General features: G+C 40.3%; 3 protein-coding genes across 3 annotated transcripts in view; 2 read left to right on the forward strand and 1 right to left on the reverse strand.

The window, feature by feature from the left end:
• Nucleotides 1-2,562: 2,562 nt before the first annotated feature.
• On the reverse strand, nucleotides 2,563-3,592 carry si:ch73-335l21.4 (RING finger protein 224). Its single transcript, XM_008321361.3, has 2 exons — nucleotides 3,045-3,592; nucleotides 2,563-2,637 (listed from the first exon to the last, which is right to left on the reverse strand). The coding sequence occupies exons 1-2, from the start codon at nucleotides 3,520-3,522 to the stop codon at nucleotides 2,579-2,581; spliced, it is 537 nt and encodes a 178-aa protein (XP_008319583.1). The 5' UTR covers nucleotides 3,523-3,592; the 3' UTR covers nucleotides 2,563-2,578.
• Nucleotides 3,593-5,703: 2,111 nt separating this feature from the next.
• On the forward strand, nucleotides 5,704-10,167 carry LOC103386945 (RING finger protein 224). The gene is made up of 2 exons (XM_008321393.3): nucleotides 5,704-7,164; nucleotides 8,810-10,167. Exon 2 carries the CDS (start codon nucleotides 8,869-8,871, stop codon nucleotides 9,499-9,501), a length of 633 nt encoding a protein of 210 aa, XP_008319615.1. The 5' UTR covers nucleotides 5,704-7,164; nucleotides 8,810-8,868; the 3' UTR covers nucleotides 9,502-10,167.
• Nucleotides 10,168-10,494: 327 nt separating this feature from the next.
• Nucleotides 10,495-19,381, forward strand: part of dvl2 (dishevelled segment polarity protein 2) — a 17,456-nt gene continuing 8,569 nt past the window's right edge. Inside the window, 3 exon segments of the mRNA XM_008321348.3 lie at nucleotides 10,495-11,041; nucleotides 16,460-16,529; nucleotides 18,926-19,080. Of these exon segments, the coding sequence (XP_008319570.1) occupies nucleotides 10,881-11,041; nucleotides 16,460-16,529; nucleotides 18,926-19,080 (386 nt within the window). The 5' untranslated portion in view covers nucleotides 10,495-10,880.

The raw sequence follows: 19,381 nt of genomic DNA on the forward strand, positions 1-19,381 counted from the left end.
GTTGTCGAAGATCTGGTTCGACCAAAGGCATACTTTGGTAACAAAAAGGGAAAACTGTTTTGACTAGAGTTATTCCTTCCTTTGGAAGAGAGTGTAGTTGACCGCAGAGGGTTGGTGAATCCTCTGATGCCGTAGATTTTTGGGAATCCTTCCAGCCTGAAACCAAACCGTGACCTAGTTACTGATGTATTCACTGGTTTTCTTGTCACGTGTTTCTCATTGCTGGTCACATTGTTCTTCATGGAAGTATATTGTGGATTGGGTGGAGAACGTTCTTCAGGCTTATCTTCTCCTAAACCAGGATCTGGTGGAATCCTGCTGCTGTGTCTCTGACCAGCAGTCCGAGGGACACTGGTCTTCAGATGCACTGGTCTGACATGATTTTCCTTCATTGGGTCTTTTTTGTGCAATTCTTCAAAGCCAGAGTCAAATATGCCATAAACCTGGGCCTCAGAAGTCCTGGTTTTAGGTGGTGCCATGGTACCACCTCTCAGTCCACCCAATGGTAGCTGACCTCCACCTGCTGCTGTCCATGCAGCGTCTAAAGAGTTCTGTGGATCCTTGAAGAGATATGAGTGGACTATTTTGGGTTGTAATCCCTCACTTATGGTCCTTGGGTTTATTCCCGGAGACAGATCTACTATGGTCGATGACAGACGTGTGATGGATGACGGAGATTTGTCTAAGTTAAGGTTATGTTGGCTAACAGAGATGTCTATGTGGTTTTTGGCTAATGTTGGTTGTTTGGAGTTACTTTGACTCTCAACTCTGAAAAAATGATTCCGCCCCCTGGTGGCAGAGACATCTCTTGTCTCCTGTAGGCTGCTGTGGAGACCTCTTGGAGTTGACAGGGATCCACTGGACTGTTTGACAGGCTGTTGGAACAACAGTTTGTTGGAGGTCTGAACATCTGCAGGACTCCGAGATTCACTCATGGATGACTTTTGTACAACGGCCGGGTATGAATTATAGGGAGTTCCTGTCATCAGAGACACAGGATCAGGGTTCGATCTGGATTGGTGGATCTGTTCCCACTGACTCCTCACTCCACCTGCAATCTGATCACTTCCTGTTTGGTGTCCAGTTCGAGATGGATGCAGGTGATGACTAAAAGGAGTAAACAGCAAACTTCTCATATTCTGCTTGGGTCCACTGTTCACTGGGAATGGTGTGGAATTGGCTAAATGTGAAAAAAAAAACACGTTTTCTTTAATGTATTAGAATTACTTGACAGTTTTCCTCAGCTCTCATGTGACAACTCTCATTTCACAAACTACAGCAAACACCTTCTTCTGGACCCATTTGTCAGGTCCAACAAAACAGCATTTGGTTTAAGGTGAAGTTATGTTCACCTTATAGATACCACATGGTGACCACTACAGAAGAAGAAGAAGAATGTAGACCGCGGCCTGTTTACTACACTAACCTGTTGCCACGTTAGAGCATGTGATCAACAACACCAGAGTGAGCCGTGAGAAAAACAGGAGCCTGGGGATGAAGAAAAGGGAAAAACTCACTGAATAACAGAATGAAATCAGAATTTTAAAATATCCCAATGACACAAAGTTTAATATTAAATTACTTTTTTAGGCAACGTACAAGTAAATATCACATTTACCTGGAGTGAAGATCTGTGTTTTCCATCATGGTGAACAGCTTCCCTCTAGCTCTATAATGTGGTCAGAGAGGTTCTAATATTCCCTTTGATCGACTGTGACAGGGAGTCAGAGCAGAGTTCTTACTCCATGCACTGTCATTGTCATCAAGGAGCTGTGCTGCCTGCTGTAGGTTGGCTCTGATTGGGGGAAATACTGCTCACCTGTTTCAGGTAATTCACTTCCTGCCTCGGCTCGTGAGATATAGTCCTCCTCGATCAACATATATATGTGTATGTATATATATTTGCTCGAGGCTAATGTGTAGCTTTGCTAAACTCTCAGTTAATGAAGCTGTAAATTATACAATAATTTTATGTATTATCAAGGCTAATTAGCATTTTATTTTCTACCACAAAGGCTATCTTTTTTGCTAACCTTATCTTATAGCTATGTGGGTTTTTTTGTTTGTTTTTATATTTAGCTAATTTATATGTGTATATTACTTCAATCTTCCTTCTATCTATTAGACTAGATTTAAACTCTGTCTGTAGCCTAATGGGATATTTACACTTTACCTACGTTAAAATGTCATACTTTAGTTCCTGCACTTTTATGATGGACCCAAAAAAGGACACAAAACACTTACATGTAATGATAATAATAATTTATTTTTCGTCAAAAATGTTCTGTAAAAATATCCACATATAAATACATAGTTGAAAAAATAAATATACTTTCCAGTACAGTAGAATAAAATTCAGTAATACAATTGTCCTTTAGAAGAAAGCGTCTTTGATGAATCACAACTTTTCTTCCTTTCATTTGGACTTCAGTAGCTTCTTATGGGGGATCTGGTTATCACTGGATTGAAACATCTGGAGATCTATACGTATACGTCACCATCGTCATACGTTTGTCCACATGGAGACAGTTGAATAAACAGTAGTGTAGAGTGGCTTTTTTCCCCAACAAGGTGGATTTCAAAACATGTAGCAGGACATCATGGCCAGGCTCCTCAGGTCGTCGTGGGTGATACAGTCTGCAAGAACAAGAGAGGAGATCAGACAAATGATTTGTTCTTTGTTTTACTATTTATTTTTCAATACATTTAAATAAAATGCTGACATGAAATTCCTTTTTTTCCGCATTTCAATATGCAAACAATCAAAAGTATTTGTCAATATCTGTTTTTACAAAATCTTCAGCAAATCACTAATCACTGTGTCAACCATATTTATCTCTATATTGGAGATTTTATTTTGTAAAATTTCTAAAAAAAACAAACAAACCCTGAAACCCCTTGTAATCTATTCTGGGTCGCAACCCACACTTTGGTAACGCCTTTTGGTAAAGACAGAACTAAACACCGAACTTGAACAGGAACACGTTAATTAATCAAAAGAGAAGACAGAAAAGTTTGACATTTTAAATCTTATGCTGACTTACTCTGATCGCTGCTCTGCTCTGAGTCCTTCCCACTGATCACCCGCCAAACTTTCTTCCATGACCGCCGCAGCCTGCTGCCTCTGTGGGCCGGGGAGGACTCACCCTCCTCGGCTGGAGTCTCAGGCGTAGTCGCGCTCAGCTTCTGGTTCTCTGTAACTTGATCCACTGGATCTTCCTCCTCCTCCTCCTCCTCTCGCTCCAGAACTCCCTCGTCTAAGAGTCGCACCAGGACACACTCGTCCACCCGGAGCTCGGCTCGGATTGTCCCTTCGCTGGAGATGAACGTGGATTCTCGGCACAGCGGGCAGAGGATGACACAGCTGCCCGCTCCACAGCGCCATTCATCTGGGGTCGGTGTTCGGGACAAAGCCCGGAGGCAGCTCTCACAGAAAGTGTGATGGCAGCCGAGCTCCCGGGGACACCGCAGACCCGGGGTATAGTGCCGGTAACAGATCCCACACTCCAGCTCAGAATACATACTGAATAAACAACTCTGGTTTGAATGGAGTGAGTGGGGAGACGCAGGGAGTCTTATAGTGCGGCGTGTGGGGGAGGAAGTGAGGAGGCCGAGTCTTGGTTTGATTATTAGTCACCAGATTCTGAGTTGGTTTTGATAACAATGAAGTCAGAATATGACGGTGAGTCACATTAGTGACTCATTAACCTGTGTTGTTGTTGTTGTTGTTGGTTAGAATTCAGATTTTACCGATTAGAGTAACAGGAATTCTTTAGGGGGTTAGGGGTTTGTAATGTAATTGTAATGTTTACCAACCCAGTAAAGATATCACTGCATATTCCTCAATATCACCCGAGTGACATTATGTAAGTATTATGGTTTTCTAGGAAGTAGACTGTTTAGCTTAGGTTTGGTGGAGATTTGAAGCATTTGCTTTGAATGTGTCATCAACAGTCAATGATCTACAAAAGTGGGACACGGTGAAAAACTTTTGGGGCCAATGGTCTACGGTTGTTATTCTTTGTCCAACTGTTTGTGATTTTGGGTTCCCTGTAGCTCATGGAACTACTGTACCTTTTGCTAACCTTAGCTCTTTATGCCATGGTACCCCTTAGATTTCTACGTTTCAAAAATTCAAAATCCTTAAGCCATTTTCATTATAATTTTGTCTAACCTTAAGCTTTTTTATATTCTCATCTATATTTTAGCTTGTTTTCTAACTTTTGAGAGCTTTTTCATGCTCCTCTCAAGACACCTTTACTGAGACTATACTTTTGGTATATGTATATATGTGTGTGTGTGTGCCTAGATGTTAGTTTTTTCCTCACATATAATGGCTTTACACACACACACTATCAAAGTGTGAATACGTCACAGACTTGAACAACGACACTTGATAAAACATAACTGTCTTCTATAATAACCTTCTTTAAAATCAGTCAAAGAGTTTCTAGTTACGTTGATCTAGTTGGACTTTATCCCAGAAACCTTGTTTCTCCAGACGAGGGTGTGTGAGCGATGACGTACATTTCCCTCTGGACGGTAATCCCCTATCAGCCTTCTTCCTGTCAGTTGTTGCAGCCTTTCATGGTGATATCCCACTGTCATCTTGGCAAGTGCTGCTTCCCCCTTTTCACTCCCTCGCTTCTTCTTTTCAGACTCTCTGTTTTCTTTTGTTAATATCGTCACTGACTTTTCCCGTCGTTTGCCTCATTTTCCTTTACTGTAAATGTTTTCATCTTATAGAACACAATAGGCTCAGTGTTATCATAAGATCTTTTTTCTTAAAATATGTGGAAAGGAATATGAGGAGGAAAAGTGTTTACAGTTCCAGTAAAATATTCCTCAGCACATTATGAACAAGGGTTATTTCTAACAGCTAAAATGTTTAGTTCTTTCCTCATTTTTGTGTTCTTATTTTGTTGTTTATTTCAGTCTTACCACATGTTGTGGAACATTTGTTTCAGTTTCAAATTCCACACAACGTATCCTTACATGTCTTATTAGGGATTTTACAGATATAAATAAAACTAGGGAAGGGTGAATTCCATTGGGCTCTTTCAGTTGTTGTACTTGTGTTGGCTTGTGGGTAACAGGACACATAAATAGAACAGACTTGGTGTGGTTACAACAACACCTGTGCTTTTTCTACCATGGCAAACTCAGAGATGTGACAAACTGACGTTGTCCCACCTTTAGACACAAGTGTAGTGTGACATCTTTAATCAAACAGCCCACGGTACAACACAATGTGTTGACTTCACGAATGAATGCTTACCCCTAAAAATAGTTGAATGTTAGCGACAGATAGTAATGTATTAACTAGAACAGGGGTGTCAAACTCAAATTCACAGCCGGCCAAAATGAAAAACTGGGCCAAACTTGATATGTATTAAAACATTGACGGCAGTTGTGCATGTTTTTCCTTCTCTTCTAATCTGTAATGTAGACAGATGAGAAATTAAATTTGAAATAAAACACATATCAGTGGTTTTTGTTTCTTATTATGTCTCTTTATCTGTAGCCTTTCAAGTTCCTTTTTTATTTTAAATCTTTTTTTGCACAGGCCAACAAAAAAACTAAACTAAACTAAAATGTATGTGCTATAACATAGCGCATACACCGCTAATACTACAAATCCTGGCAGTACATAGGGCCTATATACTGGCAGGCTAACTCTAGTACGATTGATATGATTTCGCGGGCCAAATATAATTACACTGTGGGCCAGATTTGGCCCCCGGGCCTGAGTTTTACACATGTGAACTAGAAAATAGTGGTGAGGGTTCACTTACAGGGGCTAAATTATTATTTCTAAAGAACTGTAAAAAGATATATCAGGAATTACAGTATGTTAGCCAGGTTTTGTCTAAAATGTAGCCAACAACTGCTGAAATTGAACAAAGACTCTTGCAAAAGACTATGGGTAAGACAAATCAGTAAAGAATTGCCAAAAGTTGGCAAAATGTGAGCCCATAAATTCTAGCGAAATCAGTAAGAGTAACAGTAAGATGAAAACAAAGCAAAAATAAAATGGTTGGAGGAAAATGTGGTAAATCAAGCACTGACCAGTTTTAGTCTAAGAAAGCTTAACATTAGCCATAATACAAATGAATGTTGCAGAAATTGCTAAGATATAAGTATATGATTTTACAATCCTGATGGTCTTAACATAAATGAAATATATCTAACTGTTAACCGCAAAATAGCTAGTTGTTACAGGATCCCACAGGGTTTAACTAAGTTGTAAGTTCTGTATAAGACAATAACTGACTGCCTTAGTCCAGATAACTCCATCAAATTGCAATATTTCAAATAGTTATAATGTTATAAAACAATGACATTGATTTTAGCTCTGTGTGTTTGATTTTTGTCTCATACTGATAAATCATGAACTTTAAACAATTTTGTGTTACGGTAAGCGTACCCTTCTCCTAAGAATGAATCACTGTTTTGTATGTGAGCCATTTTCCAGAGAAAAGAACAGTTTTAGGTTGACAGGTCTGCACTGGTCACATTAGTCACTCACATTAGTGAAGCTCGTGCGACTCGTGGTACTTTCTTTATCTGTAAATAATTGACCTATTCCTGCCTGATAGGAATGTTTGGTTTCTTCTGAACACAGATATAATCTGTGCCATTCTCCTGAACAACCTGCTCCAGGATATGTTTGTACTGTCACAAGGAAAAGAAGAATTAACCTCACTTTAGTAAAGTAAACAATATTACCAGCTAGACAGGTTTTGCTATTTTAAATTCTGACATTGAGGAAGCAGACTAAGAAGTCGTCCCCCCGTGATATTGTCTGTCCTGTGTGTCCTGGTTACGCTCAGATCACTAAGGGTTTAATTATTGCAGAGAGCAAACCCCAATGGCCTTATGGGAGGTGTGATGGAGAGTTGGATAGGAGTAAGTCAGGTAAGATGAAACGAGACAGAGGAGGGCACCACTGAACCAAGCTGTGACATGTACTGCACCAACACCTACTGCTTAATCAGCTACTGGAAATCTTGAGTTATTTTAAATAAGGGACGAAGGCTTTCCCACCTGCTGCCAGGATCTGACCTGCAGCAACATGTGAAGGAGAAGGAGGCGAGAGAGGAAGTGCTGCGGTTGGAGGTTGGCATCAAAGTGTGGTCTGATCACAGAGGCTTTATGCAGCAGGTAAGGGGCTCTCTCATCTTGTCTCTTACTTGAGTGTGTAATAATGGAACACTGCCACATTTCTCTCTCTGAAGGACTTCACTGCAACTGGTGGCTGTGAAGACACAAGTGGGCCATTTATCCACACAGAGCAGCCATTCAGTGCTGGATCTCTGTGTGTGGCTTCTCTTCCAAAGCAGTTGGTTTAAAAAAAAAAGAAAGAAAGAAATTCAGCATTTGCTGGATTTATATTTAACCAAGATAAAATACACGTCTACTTTGTTGCCATGTGCCGACTCAAAAGGAGACGCCTTTTGCTAAGCAACCACCCACGATGGTTGTTTTGACTTTTTCCTCAGGAGTGCAACCAACAAGGGACAAAAGGTGTCAGTGAGGCTAATAAATACGCACCTCTGAGCTGTTTACATAACACTTTCATATAATGGACACTGGTAGCTCATCTGCAGCATTGAGTTGGTTTAATAATGAGAGACTTTGGAAGAACTCCGAAGGACCACTAGGAAAAACCTAGCCCAGTGTTTTTTCTCAATCTGAGGAAAAAGCCCCAAAGAAGTCCAGTAAAGAATTATTCAGAATCTCACAGACCCAGAAGAGGTCAATATTTCCTTGACAGATGGAACAAGTGCAGCAGAGCGTTAGCCACTAACAGTACAAGGTCACAAATGGTCTGAGTTTACCCAAAACTACAGGCAAGTATGTGATTGTTCTTCAATATCACATCAAAAATCGAATTTTTTTATATTAACATGTAAATATAATCACACAAATATGCTGTGTATTGGTTTATTTATTGGTAAAATTCATGGCTGAGATGTGATGGTTTTTTTTTAGCAAAGATAATTAGATAATCTGGTGTCTGATTATCAGTATCAGATGTTTCACTGATGTAAAACGAGTTGAAAAGGTGAAAGAAACTCTCAAAAACAGGATGCATGACGGCGATGACTTATTGCTTCCTTTCACGGCTGCTGTGATGTGTTTATTGTTGTTATATTTCGTAACTTCCTGGTCCTGCTGACGGCGTGGTGCACGTCAGTAGATATGAGTGGGGGTGTGAAGGATGCTGGATGTCAGTGAGGTTAACTTAACTTCATGACTCACACACTGTGGAATTTAATCATGAAGCTCGGTAGAAGATGCACAGCAGCAGATGCAGGTCTGCAGAAACAGATGCTGGTGTGTATAGACCTTAGACCTGCAGGAGTAAACTCAGGAAACTATTACGCCACCCACTGGTCAATACAAGTCCATACATTGGCCCAAAAGCTCTCCAAAATAACAGAATCGAACCAAACCAAAATGAGTGTAACATAAGATGACAACGTAGACACATGGGCTCAATCCTGTAGGACTCTGTAGAGGTCTGGTGATGGTGTCGACCTTGGCGGTCTGATCTCTGTCCTCATTGTGAGTGTGGACCTTCAGTAAAGTTTATTTCACATTTGTCCATCTCCTCGAAGCAGACCCAGGACTCTGTGGTGAGATTTAATCTCCCAGCTGGTTTGTGAATGCTCAGGTTCCCATCGGAAAAGCGAGGGATTGATCCAACCACGTCTGTGGTGATGTGTTGGAAAGATTTTATTTTGTAAACTCAGAAACGTGTTCTTGTAATTTGATGTCAGATGTGTGTATTTTCTCTTTACAGATCCCTTCTAACTTTCATCCGTGCGCTCCGGAAGCATTTTACCCTTATTTTTTCCCACCATGTCAGGGGGTACTGTCCCTGTTACCCAGCAGGGGGACCCAGCTGGTGCAGCATCCATCCCTGTGGAGCCCATGGATGTGGAGTGTCCCATCTGTTATCAGGAGTACAACCAGTACAACAAATGCCCCAGGATGCTGGAGTGCCTCCATGTGTTTTGCACTGAGTGCCTCCAGAGGATCCAACTCTGCCACTTGGAGCACCCTGACCCCAATATCCCACCGGCCATCCCCTGCCCCTTGTGTCGCCACCCTACTCCTCTAGAATCTGGTGATGCTCTCTCTTTACCTTGCAACTCACACATCCTGGCCAGGCTTCCTCCCTTCCTCCTGCCCGTTTCAATGGCTGCGCACCTGGCAACGGTCACCCAGAAGGTGGTTCTCTCCCTGGAGAGTGAGAGCAGGGACACCCGCTTCATCATCCTGCCCACTGTCAGCCTGCAGGTGCAGCAGATGCATCCTGACAGACCGTACGACCCAGTGCTAGACCAGGTGGGTGAAGAGGAAGTAATAGAGCAGAGTAGGAAGACGCTGTTCTGCGTTCAGTTGCTGGCCATCATCTTCTGGGTGCTGTTTGTGATCACCTGTGTGGTTGGTGTAGTGTTTGGGCCACACATTCTGAACAGACAACTTTGACTGGACTCAGGAGTGTCCTCCTTTTATGTAGTAGTTGGGATTTTAAGATTTAACGTCATGCTTTCATCTGTTCTTGTGTTTTATTTGATAGATATATTTTTTGACTGCTGTGGTTGATGTTAATTCTTTATGGCACGTGTTTCTCTTTTAATCATTCTTATCCACTGTTCTGCATCGGCTGCTTTGTTTGTGAATACGTTGATAAAGTGTGCCCTCTACTGGTTAATCGACAAATCTACCTTTTAGGTGTTTTAAATTGAATAAAACATCATTAATAAAACATTATAATTAATAAAACATTTTTCGAAGTGTTTTAGTTTCATTCTTTTGCAGTATTGCGTTACATTTGTATTTGTTTTGTTATTTAAACCTGGATTGTGATGGAGTAAACATGTGCACAAATACTTTCTCACATTGACATTGCTGTGCTGCATGTGGTCTCAATTAGACACTAAGTTACTTCGCTGAGTTGTGAATTATTTGTTGCATTTCCACGTACAATTAAGTAACAATGATGTACTTACCAAAACCCAAAAATTCAAGATTCAAGAATTGTATTTGTTACATGCAAATCATACAGTGTAGAGTGAAGTGTGTACCTGCAGAGTGAACACTTAAAAAACACTTAACAGAGTAAAAAGTTAAAACAGTGAACCTTCCTCCTTTTTGAGATTGAATACAAACAGAACAACTGAAAAACTGACTTTAAGAAGAATTAAAAAACAACGTCTTTCTTTACACGCCATTAATGTATGAAAACGTAGAAACAACTGAACGTAGAATAAAAACTTTATGAATAATGGTTTTATCTACCACAATTACCAGTACACACAACGCATTATTTCGATTACTTTAATGCGGTTGGGGCGTGGGGGCGCAGGTACGTCAACTTCACAAGTGGGGGTACGTGGTGACATCATACGCCGCGTTGGCTCTTATTAAGTGTAGAAAAGTTTTCAGACCCCCTCCTCTGCTCTTACCTCCTCCTCCCTCCTCTATGTTTTTGTTAGGGGAAAACTTGTTGCTCGTTAGCCCGAGTGTGAATGTAGCGTGTCCGGTCGTTTTGCTTTCCGACTCTCGGTAAAAAATAGAGAGAAATGCTTTGAGTTTTTAAAGGCAGGGAGGGAGCTCTGCTTTTCAAGCAGGGGGATATTTTTGTTAACGCTCCACGACCGTCCCTCCTGTCTCCGGCTCGGGTTTGAAAAAAAATCTTAGTGGCCATCGTTGCTCGTTAGCAACCTAGCTATTAGCTGCCTCCGCCGCTGGAGAACTTACCCCAACTCATTTAACGCTACCTCCGCTCTTACTTTGTATCCGTTTTTCTTTGTGACTTTCCTTCTCGGAGAAGGAGGTGAAAAAGGGGGAAAACAACCGCAAAAATGGCGGAAACCAAAATAATTTATCACATCGACGAAGAGGAGACGCCGTATTTGGTGAAGATTCCAATCGCTGCCGAAAATATCACTTTGCTGGATTTTAAACAGGTCCTGAACAAGCCCAACTACAAATTCTTCTTCAAGTCTATGGACCAGGACTTTGGGTGAGCAGGGATTTAATATTCTTCCCGTAACTGGGACGTCATGTCTGTAGTGCATGTTCAATGAGATGTTGGTTACAAAAAAGTCACCGAAGGTCAGTAAACACATCAGATTTATATAAAAATACGTTATAAGAGTTGATAAACCAGTTTCATGGATGGAAGAGACTTGGTTTACAACTGCAAGGGACTTAAATTACCATATTAACACGTGCTGTCTTTTTTTTTACATTGTAATGTTTTAGAAGCAGTGATTCTCAAAGGGTGGGTTGTGACCCAGAAGTGTGTAACTGAGGTAATGCTGATTTCCATGACACTCATCAATATTTCCTTCTGAAGGTGAAAGCAGGTCACATAACGTTGCAACTTCCCATTAAAATCCAAGGTGGTTTTGTTTCAGTGAACAGTATTGTAAAAAAAATACTTATAAGTTTCAGTGAACAGTATTGTAAAAAAAAAAAGCTGGGTTTTTTTCTGCCTGCCTGTTTTCACTTTCCACATTATGACCGTAAAAGTTTGAAGATACTTGTCAATAGTGATCAAATGGATTGCATGGATTACCGAGAAGTCAGAAATTTGATCTCCAATTCAAATCCAATTTTGCTGCCTGTTGTTCTGACTGTTGTAAAAGCTGCTGTTCTGGTGATATTTTCTTTAATGTGTCTGTTTTATAGGTCACACATTGAGTACTAAGCTTCACCTAAAAACCTGCATTTTTTTGATTAACTATGTATTACATTTTACACAATGAGGAGTTAATCAGTGGCAGCCAAGTGCTGTGATGCTAGTGTACCATTTTATGGAATGAAAATCTTTGTTGCTTGGTTATCAACATAGACAATGTGAGTGACCTGGATGACTACATGTTTAGGCTCTTAATGGAATGCTAACGAATTCAACATTAAGTAAACAAAGTGAACTGCACTCTGTGTCAAATTAGTCTACAGCACATCATTTATTGATGTTATCTAACAAAACAAACAAACTCTGAAAAAGCACGTGTTGATTGACCGAGGTGCCTCTGAATTAAGATTTATTAATTGTATTCCATGCATACAACTTATGCATTCCTTGATAACAAGTTAGTATTTTTACCTGCTGGACAAAATAGTCTTGATCTGTTCCATAATTGGAGAATCATTGTTGGTATAGTCCCAACATTAACACTATCATTATCTTCCCTTTATTAAGCTGATAACTGAAAGTATGTTGTGTGTTGACCAGTAACTATACCTTTTTAAAATGTATCGCCTCTTTTCAGTTAAAGAAATTTCCTGGTATTTCAATGGTGATATCAAGCAGATTGCAAATAACAGTGGTTTCCTGGATTTTTTTTTTTTTGTATGTCTCGGATGTTTGCCGCTCTCCCTCACTCCATCTTAAACATTACTACAGTTGTTGTGGGAAGACCTAATCCTCCACAAGTCACTTTAGATAGTGTGAATTCAAGAAATTGACATACCACAAACAGGACTTTTGTGTCACTATCCCGCCCCTATTAGAAAAGACATAATAAGTGCTGATGAATGTCCCAGTGCTTCTATTAATACCCTAGGTATTTAGTCTGAGGCATTTCTGAGAAAACATCATCATTACAATGGGAGGCATTCCCTGTCCCTGCTGCTTTTCTTTACCCTAATCCTCATCCTTCCCTCCCTCCTTCAGTCCATCATTTGAGATCCTTGCCTTTTCTGTCTCTCAGGACTAAAGCCTATAGTTTTTTCCTCCCCTCTTTGACTCAGGCCATTCTTTGATTCCCCGGCTTCCTCTTGTTCTCTCCTTTTTTCCTCCACCTTTAGGAAGAGCTCATCTCTCTTATCAATTCATCTTTTTTTTCTTTCCTGCATAGCTGCTGTGTATTTTCCTGTTCCTGTTTGTGGTTTATTCACCCACCAAGACCTGTAGAGCTTTTGTAATTTTGGGTTAGCATTGAAAGTGTGCTTATTTTTTAACTGTTAAAGTCTGTCTCAAGAGGAGCAAAAACACACTTTGATGACAAGATATGTAATTTTCACAAGGCCATGAATCTGAACACATACAGCTGCAACATAGTAAAAATGGTCATAAGACAAATAGATAAATAGAAAAGCAGTAAGAAACCTAAAAATAGGCATTTACTGTCTTCTGCTTATTAAAATGATTATTTCTTAAACTAATTTACAATAAGTTTTCCCAAAACAAAGATACTTGTGTTATTATATATTGTGCAGGAAGCACAATTACAACACCAACTAAGGCAAGGGGTCTTTGTATTTGTTTGATTTTTGACAACTTTTTGGCTATCAACAGGCTCAGCAATTCAGCACAAAAACAGACTAAAAGAGACACAATGCCCCAAGACATTTCACTGGTTCATAATCTTTTTGCCCAAAGTTTCACCAACTTTCATGTGAAATTGACTTCAATTGACTACTATTACACATAATTATTGTTTAAAATGAGAAATATTTCTTTGTTGGTTAGTGGACACATTTTTCTTAATTTGGCTATACAAGTAGTTAACCTATGTTGAAAGAAGTGTTTTTCACCAGTTTATTTTTGTTTTCTAGTAATTCTACTAGTTATTGTATTTAGGAGACACATCAGTGCTATACTACTGCAGTAGCATTAGCAACCCAAAGTGTATTGTAAAATGAGCTGTTACAAAGCTAAGGATCCTCACCTTGGTAGAAGTTTGAGACACTGTAGCAAGTTGTTAGTGTTAGTTTTGGCTAAGTACGCTTTTTGATACTTATTATGTCCTATCGATATGTTTAATTGTCTCAACAATGCTTACCCCACCACCGTCGAAGGTCTAATTTCTAAGGCGTCAAATTTGAAGGAGATTGGATTATAATTTTGAATTTGAGAACACAGATGTTGATACTTTCCCACAGGTCAAGCATCTTTATGTCCATTAAGTCATCCAAACAGGTTGGTGTTCAAAGAGTATTTTAAATGTATTCATTAAAAAAACAGACTGCAGAAAAATTTCCACTTCTAATTTAAATTTCACGGCCTGGCATCTCATGCTCTCTGAATATCTCCAGCTGAGTTTGGATAAAAAAAAATTTCAAACATAGCTTTGAGTCAGCTGTCCAATCAAAGCAGGGTCGGTTTTTCCCCCTCTCGCTCTCTCTCTCTCTCTCTCTCTCTCTTGCCTTCCTCTCCCTCTCTCTGACCCAAGAGAGGAGTGTGTAATAGTGTGTGTTTTCATTTGTCCTGGTACGAGGCCAGCTGTCGACCAAGGCTGTGTGTGTGGCGGTGGGGGAGATCTGTGGAGCAGAGCATAGCAGGCCCCAGCCGATGCTGGGAACCAGAGGCTGGACAGAGGCCATTTTCTGGGTTTTGGGGGGTTTATCCACTGGGAGAAGGAAGAGGAGAGAAAGTGGGATGGTGTTTAGTTGGAGTTATCGGATAGTCTGCTGTTTTCATGTGCTGTAAGGGGGGATCAGGGAACTGTTACACTAAGATTAATTGTCACAGAGGAGATGCTGCAGTGGAGAAGGAGGAATTTAACAGTATCTGGGGACTTGGGAAAATGGAAGTGGGGGTGAAAAACTAAACAGCTTTAGTAAACCAAACAGGACTGGACATATTTCAGGGATGTCTGTGCATTGTTAGAGGTATTTGAGAGTTTGCGTGAAATGTTCTGAACTCATTTGCGCTCACTTGTTTGTTTGGGGGCCTGAGGAATGAAAACAATTACGATCCTGGAAGAAGAATGTTGCATGCGTTCATCTCCTGCCAAGATGCCGTTTTTCTCACAGCAAGGAAACAAGCAGGAAATGTTTGTTTGTTAACTCGACTTAACATTCAGTAGCCATACACGTGGCCCTTAAAAAGCAGAGGGTTTCCGTGGCAGCTCCTCAACAGTGCCCACAACAATCCGGCCGTATGCTCACACTTGGCCACAAAACCAGCTCTCAACAGCTGCCTACGGACGCCCAGTGGAGCTTGACCAAGTCACACACACATTAGAAGATGCAAGCTGGCAGATGAAACTGCAGAGAGAAACTTTCAAACAAATTTGGAGTCTCCCTGTGGGACATGTGCCATGGTCCATGTCCTCACAAACTACTGTAAAGATATATTGGCCCTCTGATAAGTGGGGGTGCACTCCAGTCAAAGCAGAATGTTTGCCTTTCTGACAAACATGGAGTGTTCAGGAGGGAGCCAGACAGATATATTGCCTCCAAGAAGCTTTGGCTGAGACTGGAGTTAGGCAGAAAGTCTTTCTGTGACCTTATGTTTGCATCCATATTGAGTGACCAGCTTGTGTAATTTGTGAAGGGGGAAAAAGCAGTTAGAGTGTGTATTCAGCTTGTCATGAGAGCCTGAATAAATTCCATCACGTCTCTCACCTTTTAGGCGCCTTTATTTAATTTGTCGTTATGTCCAGCTGTGGCAGTGTTGGCTCATGTTTGATAATGTAACAGGGATTTTATCTGGGTTTTTTCTTTATCAGTGGAAGGATAGTGTAAGGGATGCATCATATCTATATCTTACAGCACTTTAGTAATTTTTTTATTATATTCATGTCGTTGGTTCATTTTAGTTTGCTTTACAAATGAGGAACCCTCTGTTACAGTTGTAGTACACTGATTAAAAGTATCTAAAACTATGCTAAAAATGTTCCTAAAATTAAAATGTTTAAAGAACTTAATATATTCTCCTGCCTGTAGTATTGCAGTATATCGCAATATATATATTTAAAACTACAGTCTCTGGGTGTGAGCTAAAAAGCCAAGCTGACACAATCGCATTAAAAAATTCATAACGTGTCTGGTATGTAAATGTTAAGACCACAAAAATATATGTTTCAGTGTCATCTGTCACTTAAGTGACCTAAAAAACAGATGATGGTTGACATGGCCATTGGGACTTAGGTTAAGGGTTTCATTTTAATAACAGTGTAAAATGTGTGTGCATTTATTGAGGTAAGTTGTTATGGTTCAGAATAACAAAGTTCTTATATGTTATAATATTTAAATATATATTTTAAATACACTGTTCAGGAGAAACCTATTTAAAAGGTCTGTGTGGTATTTATGCGCTATAAGTTGATCTATGACTCCATCAAAGCCACTTTAGTCACTAATGTGGGCCACAGACCAAAACACTAAACACCAGGCGACATGCATATAAAGGCAGTACATGAGTGTGGTACAAAGCGAGTGTTTGATTTAATCCCACCACTTTGTTTCACAGCCCAATAAATTTTTCATGATGTGTCATCAATGTAAACCATTTAATTCCCCCTGCAGTATCACATTCTTCCGTGGCTAGACTAAGGCCACGTTTAAGTTCCTCCGCCCCCCCCCTTCTCCTTTAATTCCTCCACTCTGCTGTACCATCCAGACACAACATACTGTGCCAAGACATTATGTGGGCAGAACTACACGATACTTACCTAACTTTGCTCTTTCTTCTGTTATCCAGGGTGGTGAAAGAAGAGATTTCTGATGACAGCGCCAGGTTGCCGTGTTTCAATGGGAGAGTGGTGTCATGGGTAAGAAATAATAAAACCCAATGCATACTGGGAGGTGTGTGATTCACAGAAGTTCTTCCAACACAAACAGGTTTTTCCCTTTTCGCAGCAGACATTTTTGGGCTTTGTCACAGCAGGAAAGATCCAGATGTTCCTGATAACATTAAATATGGCTTTGTTTGCCTTGAGAGTCCCAGTCATTAAGTAAATTAAGCCAAACACAGCTTTTCTTACTGTGATAAGTATTTTTTTGTGGAAAAGAGCCTTCTTTTAAATGTTTCTATTTCAGCTCGGCTCCCTGTTTGGCTTGAAAGAACAGGATCCTTTTCTTTAATGTCCAAACCCAGCCAACAAGATCTGCCAAAGGATGATTTTCCTAAACAACTTATCTTTTTTTCCACACAACTTTTTGGAACAACAATCATGCCTAATAAGCAGCAGTAAAGTGACATAAGCAAGGTTCTGTCTTAGGTTCCTACATTTGCATAATTATGTATCATGTCCAAGTTAAAGAGTAGAAAAAAGACCAGGCACCAATAACATGAGGAACATTTTCCTAGAGTTTATTCTGTGTCAGTATGACCAGTAGCATCTGCAGTCTCTCAGTTTGTTTTAAATTGAAGGTCATGCCCTTTCACAAATTAGTTTTATAACAAGAATATTGGAGTAAACCTTTTATTTCACACATTTCACCATAACTGCTATTTATGCTTTAAATGGGAAGAAATAGTGTCTGCCTACTCTTTAGCTGCCATCTACAACTAGTAGGTGTTTAGAAATCTGCCAAAATCTGGAAATGTCTCACAACTTTTGATGTCACCCACTCTGTGACATCACAATGAGCATGTGATTTTAGTGCACTTATGTTTACTGACTTGGGTGGTTGCCTGGGTGTTAGTCTTTAGGATGCCAAGTTATGTTTGTGTTCCTGTAACTTTGTCATAGACATGATTTAGCATTACACTAATGACTAGTGTAATAGCAAACAATGAAATGACCTGAAACTGACACAAGTGACTGATCATTTTCTGGTCATTTGTCTCGTATGCAAAGAATCTCCGGGGTCACAGGGTTAGGTCCACCTCTATACAGGTCTCAGACTGGTTCACTGAACAAAGCAGTTGGTCGGCAGCGCTTTAATGGTTTGTGTTAATTCAGTACAACAACATTTGGGATTAAGTTGAACAAGAGACCCTCATCTTTGATGTGGTGCTCAAACATCTGCAGCTGCGTGATGCTATCACATCAATGTGGGACAAAATGTCTTACATGTTTTTAAGCATTTTGTGGAATCACTGTCAAAAATAATTAGTGTCAGTCAAAAGGCAAAATATTTGTGTCTGAGTTTTCCACCAAAACTGCGTTCTGTTGGCTTAAACTGATGCTTAAATAATAACTTTTTGGTGTGGACGAGTGCCTGAATTGATCTTTTCCTGGTATCTCTGGTCTTGAAAATCGTTTGTGACCAGTCCCAGGATAGTTCATTGGCAGGTACAGTTGTCATACTTTCCATTTCTGCACTGGAAGTACCAGCTGTTGTACCCCACCCCGTAGGTTACATCTGAACACAGACAAAACATGGGGATTTGGCCCAGATAACCAGATCTGAGTCCAAAGCATCTGTTAAGTGCATAAGAACGAGGTAGGTATTAGGAAAGAGAAAGGAGAACAAAGCTCCGAGACCAGGGGGACTGACATGTGAGCTACACACCAGTGTGGCCGAGAGATCCCAGCAGACCAGGCTTTCTAAGTCGAAAGCTTTTAAATCCAGTTACTTGGTACAGAGAGAAATACACCATGGTGTTGAACTCCATTTATGCGAATTTTTTGACATGCTGTGCTAATTATGAGAATTCAAACTGAAGACGTGATGGAAAAAACACATTCAGGAGACCATTACACTTTCAGCGATTGGGTGTTCAATGCCTGGATGATAAAAATATTTTTAGTACAGTCATATTTATGAACTTTGTTTCTGCTCTTACGGTTCACACAAAGGATGTTGTAAGACATTTAGGCTTGTTGATGATGTGTGTTTCTGTGTGTTTGTGGGCACTTTTGTTGTGTAATGGAGAGAGACAGGTTAAGTGTAGGATAGCGTTTCAGTTTGCCCCTGAGACGTCCAAATGAAAAGAGTGCAGTGTTTGTGTGTCAAAGTAATTGACATCTTACCCACTTTCCTCTTGATACCCTCTTCCTACTCCTCCTTTCATTCCTCTCAATTTCTCACCCTTTTCTCCTCACCTCTCTCTCTCTCTCTCAATTTCCACCACGTTTTCTCCCAACTCTACAGACGGTGTCTTTTTTCCTACATGTCTTCATCTCCTGTCTCTTTTAAACCTTTGACGTGCTCGCTCACAGTCTTTCTTTGTCTGTTGAGTCTCTTGCTGATATTGTTTTTTCCTTCTCTCTTTCAGCTGGTGTCCTCAGACACTCCTACAGCAGAGCCTCCAGTGGCAGTGGTTCCTCCTGTGGAAACGCCGACCCAGCCTTCACCCCCTCCTCCACCCCTACCACCACCACCTGCAGAGAGGACAGGGGGCATTGGGGACTCCAGACCACCCTCCTTCCAGTAAGCAAAACATTCATTTGAATAATTTGGTTCACTCTGTATATGCCTGGAGAAAAAGTTTTTTTTTTTATATATACACACGAAAATGTAACACTCAGTTTTGTCCCTTAGCTGTAATGAAAGTACAGTACCTTTAACTGAATATCTCATACTCTGGTCTCATCGGGTTACAACAGGAATAGCGAGAAAAATGCAGCTCATTTTAACCTGATCTTCTCTGGTGCCGCCCAGGTTATTAACGTGACCTGCTCTTTCTGTGCACGTAACCCCAACTGTCTTAATACATTACATTTATTGTAGT

This window comes from Cynoglossus semilaevis, chromosome 1, assembly GCF_000523025.1.
Source record: "Cynoglossus semilaevis isolate Cse_v1.0 chromosome 1, Cse_v1.0, whole genome shotgun sequence".
NCBI classification, from domain to species: domain Eukaryota; kingdom Metazoa; phylum Chordata; class Actinopteri; order Pleuronectiformes; family Cynoglossidae; genus Cynoglossus; species Cynoglossus semilaevis.